Below are 7745 nucleotides of genomic sequence, written 5' to 3'. Positions count from 1 at the left end.
CCCCCCCCGGCCCGGCCGGTGGGCGGGAACCGGTCTGTATGTGGGATCCGAACTCTCAGACGGGAGCGCCGCCGCGCTTCCCAAGCAGTGCACTATCCAGTGCGCCACCAGGCCGGCCCTCACTGGTCATCTTTTAAAAAAAAAAAAAAAAATGTTCCACTGCCCCCTCCATTTCCTAATGATTGGTTGTTGGATCATGAAGCTTGATCTCACTCAGGTTAGATTTGGCTTAGAGGTACATATTCTTACTGCAGGAGGCCCATTATGTCTTAACTGTCTCTCTGTGACGTTAACAGACATTGATGATCGTTTGCTAGATCCATTATTTCAATAGGGGTTTGCAATATACCACATTCTAATTATTTTATTCTCTCTTTACTTACTAGCTGGAATATTTCAATAGACAAGAAATGTTCCTTCCTCAGATATTTATGGTTACCCTGAGGAATAATTCATATAGGAAAGATATGATAAATGCTTGACCCTTCCTGTAATTTACTTACTAGTTTTAGAAAAGTGAATTGTTTCCCTATCTTCCAAAGAGACTGAGAGTTTGCTTTTGTTTGCCATTGTTTTCATTGTATTTTGATTTTTATTTCTGGCAGCTGGCTGGTACAGGGATCCAAATACTTGACCTTGGTGTTACAAGGTGGCATCTAACCAGCTAACTGGCCAGCCCATTTATTTGTTTCGATTTTTTTTTCCTCCTGTGGCTGGTGTGGGGATCTGAACCCTTGACCTTGGTGTTGTAACACCGCTCTCTAACGATACACATTGTTTTTGGGAAGGTCTTTGTTGTCCTTTTAAACTTCTGGTCAAAACTCCTAAAAGGCAGTAAAATCTAATTGTCTTTCCCTCGGGCTCATATAATAAAGAATAACGTGGTCAAAAGACAGTAACAAAGTAGAAAAAAGATTTAGGGAACCAAATAAAATCAGCTTTTGATGAATCCAGTTATTTTTAGTTTGCTTATCTGGTAGAATGTAACTCAGTCATGTTACAGTATATTTTATGGTATTTCTCAATATTCAAATTGCTTTCATACATTTTGAAGATGAGTCTAGTAAGGCTAAGAGGTTTTGACTTGCCCCAGATCACATAGTTAATGGAAAACCTGGGACTAAAACTTGAAAGTTCTAACTCCCTGAATGGTATCCTTTTGTTACACAAATAGTGAGTGCTGCTTTAAATACCTAAGTGGCTATTCTACCAGTATTTTCACTATTGTCCTGACCACATTCAAGTGTATAAAGCGGATGGGGAAAACATAGATATCTTATGATTTGCAGTTGCACATATTGTGTGCAGTTTGGACTTGGGCATTTCTTAGTCTAAAAATCTGTGTTTAAAGTAATTTTCTCTTTGTTCTTCCTGTTAATAGCTTCTCATAGCCTTGCATTAGCAGATTGAAACAATACTACATAACACTGAAGGGCAGAAAAGCATATTATTACATAGTGTTACTTTACATTTTAAACACAAAACTTGTAAAGTTGGAATCTCAGAAGCTTAATTTTGAAAGTGACTTTAGCATTTATTTATTTATTACTGCTTTGTGTGCCTGAACTTTAAGAAGCACTGTTAGGTACTGTGAGGTGAGTATACAGATCAAAAGTCATTTCCCTCAGGTAACTTAGTCAAGAGCTGTCCATGAATTGTTATTATCAGAACAGATACAGAGGTGAGACTGGGAGAAGTGTTAAAGAAGCTTTCACTATTAAATCATGAGGAAATAGAAAGTCTGAGCAGACCTGTAACTACTATGGAGATTGAATCAGTTATCACAAACCTCCCAACAAAGAAAAGGACCAGATGGCTACAATGTTAATTTCAACCAAACATTTAAAGAAGAAATAACACCAGTTTTTCTCAAACTCTTCCAAAAACATTGAAGAGGAAGGAACACTTCCAAACTTATTTTATGAGGCTGGCATTACCCTGATACCAAAGCACAACACAAAGATACCCCCCAAAAAGAAAACTAGGCCAATATCCCCGATGAATAAATCCTCAACAAGATACTAGCAAACCAAATTCAGCAGTACCTTAAAAGGGTCATATATTATGACCAAGTGAGAGTTATCCCTGGGATGAAAGGATTGTTCAACATACAAAAATCAATTATTGTGGTATGCCATATTAACAGAATAAAGGATAAAATCACATGATCCTCTTGATAGATGAAGAAAACCTTTTGACAAAATTTAACACGATTTCTTGGTAAAAACTCTACCTCAACATAATAAAAGCCATATATTAAAAGCCCATAGCTAACATCGTACCCACAGTGAAAAACTGAAACCTTTTCCTCCTAAGATCAGGAACAAGACAAGGATGCCCACTCTTCCCACTTCTGTTCAACATAGTACTGGAAGTCCTTGTCAGAGAAATTAGGGAAGAAAAAGAATTAAAAGGTACCCAAATCAGAAAAGAAGAAATGTCTCCATTTGCAGATGACATGATGTTATATATAGAAAACTCTAAAGATTCCATAAAAGACTATTAAAACTAATAAACAAATTTAGCAAAGTTGCAGAATACAAAATCAATATACAAAAATCAATTGTGTTTTTATACACTAACAATGAACTATTTGAAAAGGAAATTAGGAAAACAGTCCCATTTACATTAGCACCAAAAATAATAAAATACCTAGGATATAATAAACTTAATTAAGGAGGTAAAAGACTTTTATACTGAAAAGTACAAAACATCAATGAACAAAATTAAAGAGACAAATGGAAAGACATCTCATAGTCACAGTTCGAAGACTCATTAAAATGTCCATACTTCTCAAAGCAATCTACAGATTCAGTACAAACCCTTTCAAAATCCCTGTGGCATTTTTTACAGAAATAGTAAAAGCAATTTTATAATTCGTATGGAACCACAAGAAAGAACAAAGTTGAGGCATCACACTTCCTGATTTCAAAATATGTTACAGAGCTACAGTAATCACAACAGTATGGGACTGGCATAGAGACAGACATATAGACCAGTGGAGTAGAATAGAGAGCCTAGAAATAAATCCACCTAAGGGCTGGCCTGTGGCTCACTCGGGAGAGTGTGGTGCTGACAACACCAAGGCCACAGGTTCAGATCCCTATATAGGGAAGGCCGGTTCACTCACTTGAGAGAGCATGGTGCTGACAACACCAAGTCAAGGGTTAAGATCCCTTTATCAGTCATCTTTAAAAAAAAAGAAAAGAAAAATCCACGTATATACAGTCAGCTCATCTTTGACAAGAGTGCCAAGAATAGACAATAGGGAAAGGTTAGTCTCTCCACCCAATTATATTGGGAAAACAGGAGGTCCACATGTGAAGGAATGAAATTGGACCCTTATTTTACACCGTATGCAAAAATCAGCTCAAAATGGATTAATAGATTAAAAACTTGAACATAAGATCTGAAACTGTAAACCTCCTAGAAGAAAACATGGCGGGAAAGCTTCACGACATTGGTTTTGCCAGTGATTTCATGGATATGACATAAAAAACACAGGCAACAAAAAAATAGACAAGTGAAATTTTATCAAACTAAAAATCTTCTGCATAGCAACGGAAACAACAGAATGAAAAGGTGTCCTATGGAATGGGAGAAGATATTTGCAAACCAAATATTTGGTAAGGGGTTAACTTTTACAACTCAGTAGGAAAAATTAATTGCCCGATTAAAAAGTGGGCTAAGAACTTGAGAAGATGTTTCTCCAAAGATGTACAAATGGCCAGCAGGTGTGTGAAAAAATGCTTAGTGTCACTAGTCATCAGGGAAATGCAAATCAAAACCACAATGAGATATACCTTACACCTGTCAGAATGGCTATTATCAAAAATAAAAAATAAGTGTTGGTGAGGATGTAGAGAAATTGCAACCCTTGCACAATGGTGGGAATGGGTGCGGCTACTATGAAAAACAGGATGGAGTTTCCTCAAAAAAATTTGAAGTGGAAGATACTGTATGATCCAAGAATTTAATTTCTGGGCATTTATCCAAAAGAACTGAAATCAGAATCTCAAAGAAATATTAGCACTCTTATGTTCATTGCAGCACTGTACACACGTAGCCAAGATGTGGAAACAACCTAGATGTCCTTCGACAGGTGACTGGATAAAGAAAATGTATATATAGACAGTATCCCATTTACGATGGTTTGACTTAGGATTTTTCAAATTTATTATGGTGTAAAAGCAGTACAAATTCAATGAAACTGTACTTCAAATTTCGATCTTTTCCTGGACTAGCAATATATGGTATGATACTCTCTCTTGATGCTGGGCAGCTGGCAGCAAGCCGCAGCTACCAGTCAGCCACAGTCATGCGGGTAAATGGCTGATAACCTACAGTGTATGTGTTGCCACATGATTTTGCCCAACGGTAGGCTAATGTTAGTGTTCTGAGCATCTTTAAAGCAGGCTAGGGTAAGCTATGATATTAAGAAGGTTAGATGTATTAAATGCATGTTTTATATTTTCAACATACGATGTATTTATTAGGATGTAACCCCATTGTAAGTCAAGGAGAATCTGTATATACAATGGAATATTATTCAGCCTTTAAAAAAGAAGGGAATTCTGCCATATGCAACAGTGTAGATGAACCTTGAGGGGATCATGTTAAGTGAAGTAAGCCAGTCACAGAAGAGACAGATATTACATGTTTCCATTTATATGAAGTATCTAAAATAGTTAAATTCATAGAATCAAAGTGGAATGGGGTTTACCAGGGGCTGTGGGTAGGGGAAATGGGCAGTTACTAATCAGTGGGCATAAAGTTTCAGTCAAGCAGGATGAATAAACTAGAGATCTGCTGTACAACATTGTACTTACAGTGAACAGTAATGTATTATACACATAAAAATGAATTAAGAGGGTAGATCTCACATTAGTTGTTCTTAAAGGTTTCATTGAAGATGTAGCATTAGAGTTAGGCCTTCAAGGATGGTAGGATTTTTATGACTAGAGATAAAGTGATTAAGCATGCAAGAAGGAGTGTAAGTGTTAATAAAAGGCAAGGAAGCTATTAGAAAGTGCAGGGTTTGTTTGAGAAATAGTGTGGGTTTGATGTTTAAAATTTGGAAACGTATTTTCTATTGAAAAATAATGTGAAGGGCCTTGAAATAGAGGCAGAAAGGTACTGAACTTTTATTTGCTAAGTTGTGGAAAGCCATTGAAGATTTTGATTTTTAGCTGACACAGCTGTAATCTACCTGGCAAGAAATGTAGCTTGTCTGACATGTAGCCAATTCATGTGTTTGAGTGATAGATCTCTCTGTTCTTTAAGAGACTTTGGAAGTCTTTAGGAAAGATCTTAAAGTAATTTGCCAGAATTATTGTTCTGTTAATGAGAATTGTGCCAGGAAATAATTTTATAAAATGACAAATACTGATCAAGTTCCAAGCACTGGGCTTTTTTTTTTTTTTTTTTTATACAAGATTTGAAGCATTGTGAATACATGCTAATACACATCTTCTTTACAGGTGTTAGTAAAATGGCCTTTCGTCATTTAATTGAGTTCACATATACAGCGAAATTAATGATACAAGGAGAAGAAGAAGCCAATGATGTGTGGAAAGCAGCAGAGTTTCTACAAATGCTAGAAGCCATCAAAGCCCTTGAAGTCAGGTAATTATTTTTTTAGTGAGGTGCTTATAGTCATATTTACTCTGTTAGTCAGTCATGTTTACCCCGTTAGTCAAGAGTTTATAGTATGTGTCATGCCATAAAAAACTGACATTTCGAAATTGAGTATTCAAGGATCTATAAAATTCTTCTGGGCACTGATTCTTCTTTTACTTGCATTTGCTTTCTTGTTCTTGCGTTAAAAGCAGTGCTAAGATTAAATAAAGTGGTGTCTTTGGTCTGCTATCTAATAAGGAGGTCTAGGCAGCTCTTTAAGGAGTCCTCTGGGTCCCTGTAAACTGTTTTGTTGGATTCTACTTGTTAGTTATTTGTACCAGTCCTTACTCTACAAAGGGTTTGGCTTGCAAAGAATTAACATAGTACTGATTAAAAATTAGTAAGGAAATAGGTGAAGATAAATAGGGCAGGTTGGGGTAAGGAGATAGTCAAGTTAGAAATATGGCCAAAATGCATTCTCTTTAAGTGTGTATACTTGCTAAATGAGCTAAATTTAGCTCTGAGTTCTGAAGTGCACCTAAAAGTGCAAAGAAAAAGAAAAAAAGTATTCAATTATATTACTCATTGTTAGGAGAACAAATCAGTTGCTAAGGTACCATTTCTGGTATTAAAACACAAAATTTCTCGTAGATGATATTAAGAAAACGTTAAAGGATATAATGAGTAAACACCTTGACATACTTACATAATGAATAGTAGCAATGTAATTTAAAGACTTAAGAACAAAAGCTCCACAGTCAGTCTTCCTGGGTTTAATATTCTAACTACTACTGTGTGGCCTTAATGAAGTTACTCAACCTCCTGTCTGCTCGTTATCCTTGTCTATCAAATGGGGGTAATAATAGTGCTTTCTACATAGGATTATTTGTGAGGTTAAGTGAATTAATGCATACAAAGTGCTTAAACATGGTGCCTGGCACATAGTACTCTATATGTGAACTACTGTTACTGTCTCCTGAAACTGTTTTTTTTTGATGACCCTCAATATAGTCCATTGGTGTGACACCAAAGAAAAGATTGGTAAAATTAGTTTCACATGGGAGCAAAGTTATGTACTGCAGCTCATTGGTGTGCTTTAGTCAAAAGATAAAATTTAAGATAACTCTAAGAAATAATTTAGCTGGAATCATACGTAAATACTATTTCTTTTAATTAGTTCGACAATTCAAGATTAAACTTTTCCGACAAGAGCTTGGTGTTTATATATTCTCTGATACCTAGCATATAGCAGGTGTTCAGTAAACCTTTGTGAATGGGTAGTAGATGGATGCAGTCATGTCAGTCAAAACCAGATCAGTAAAAACAAAACAAAAAGCCCACCAGATCAGTACTCTCCTGCAGAGAGAGCTTGACATGGGTAGCAAAATAGTAGAGTGTGCTGAGTATATACCTGATCAGGCAATCCCTTCTCAAAATGAAGGCAGACCAAGGGGAATATATTTGGATGGTGCAGTATCAGATTTGTGGTTAAATCTTGCATGAGAGAGAACTTTCTGAAAAAAGTATGTGTGGCCCCTTTTGCTGCTCATGGTAGTGAGTAGTATCTCACTGTGGAGAAAGTTCTTGGCAGTAGAACAATGAAATGTACATTCTGTAACCACTGCCTACATTGGATTTGGGAGACATTTAATTGCATTCACGTTTATAGTCATTAGGAGATGAAGGTAAAAATGACAATACAATTGTTTTCGTAGGCCTATAGAATCCTTTTAGAAGACTTATTATTATAAGAGTGGGATCCCTATATTGCAACCATCAATGATTTTCAGTATAAATACAGGAACAAATTGAGTTGTTGCTTGAACCAGATAGTCATGCAGTGTGCTCTGAAGAGTTCCTTTGAAAGCAGGAAGATAGCAGTATTACACAGTGGCTGTTTATAATAATACAATGCCTGGGCTTCTACAGGCATTTCTATTGACTTTTTCCTGTAAATGAGCTATACGTACTGTTTCATTGCATGTGCTAAGTTTTTTGTTAAATAATATGCCAATGCTGGTAGTTAGGAACCCCCCCCCCCAAGCCCCCCCCCCCCCCCCCCCCCCCCCCCCCCCCCCCCCCCCCCCCCCCCCCCCCCCCCCCCCCCACCCCCCCCCCCCCCCCCC

The 7745-nt window shown here is 36.9% G+C and overlaps 1 protein-coding gene across 3 annotated transcripts in view; it reads left to right on the top strand.

The window, feature by feature from the left end:
* The window catches only part of ZNF131 (zinc finger protein 131), a 39081-nt gene that overhangs the window by 8796 nt on the left and 22540 nt on the right, over positions 1 to 7745 (top strand). For all 3 annotated transcript variants that reach the window (XM_008578301.1, XM_008578302.1, XM_008578300.1), the window contains exon 4: positions 5481 to 5625. In XM_008578301.1, the coding sequence (XP_008576523.1) occupies positions 5481 to 5625 (145 nt within the window). The remainder of the gene's footprint in view (positions 1 to 5480; positions 5626 to 7745) is intronic.

Source organism: Galeopterus variegatus, unplaced genomic scaffold, assembly GCF_000696425.1.
Source record: "Galeopterus variegatus unplaced genomic scaffold, G_variegatus-3.0.2 Scaffold1658, whole genome shotgun sequence".
NCBI classification, from domain to species: domain Eukaryota; kingdom Metazoa; phylum Chordata; class Mammalia; order Dermoptera; family Cynocephalidae; genus Galeopterus; species Galeopterus variegatus.
Note: the sequence above shows the minus strand (reverse complement) of the source record. Positions and strands in the feature narration are given on the sequence as shown.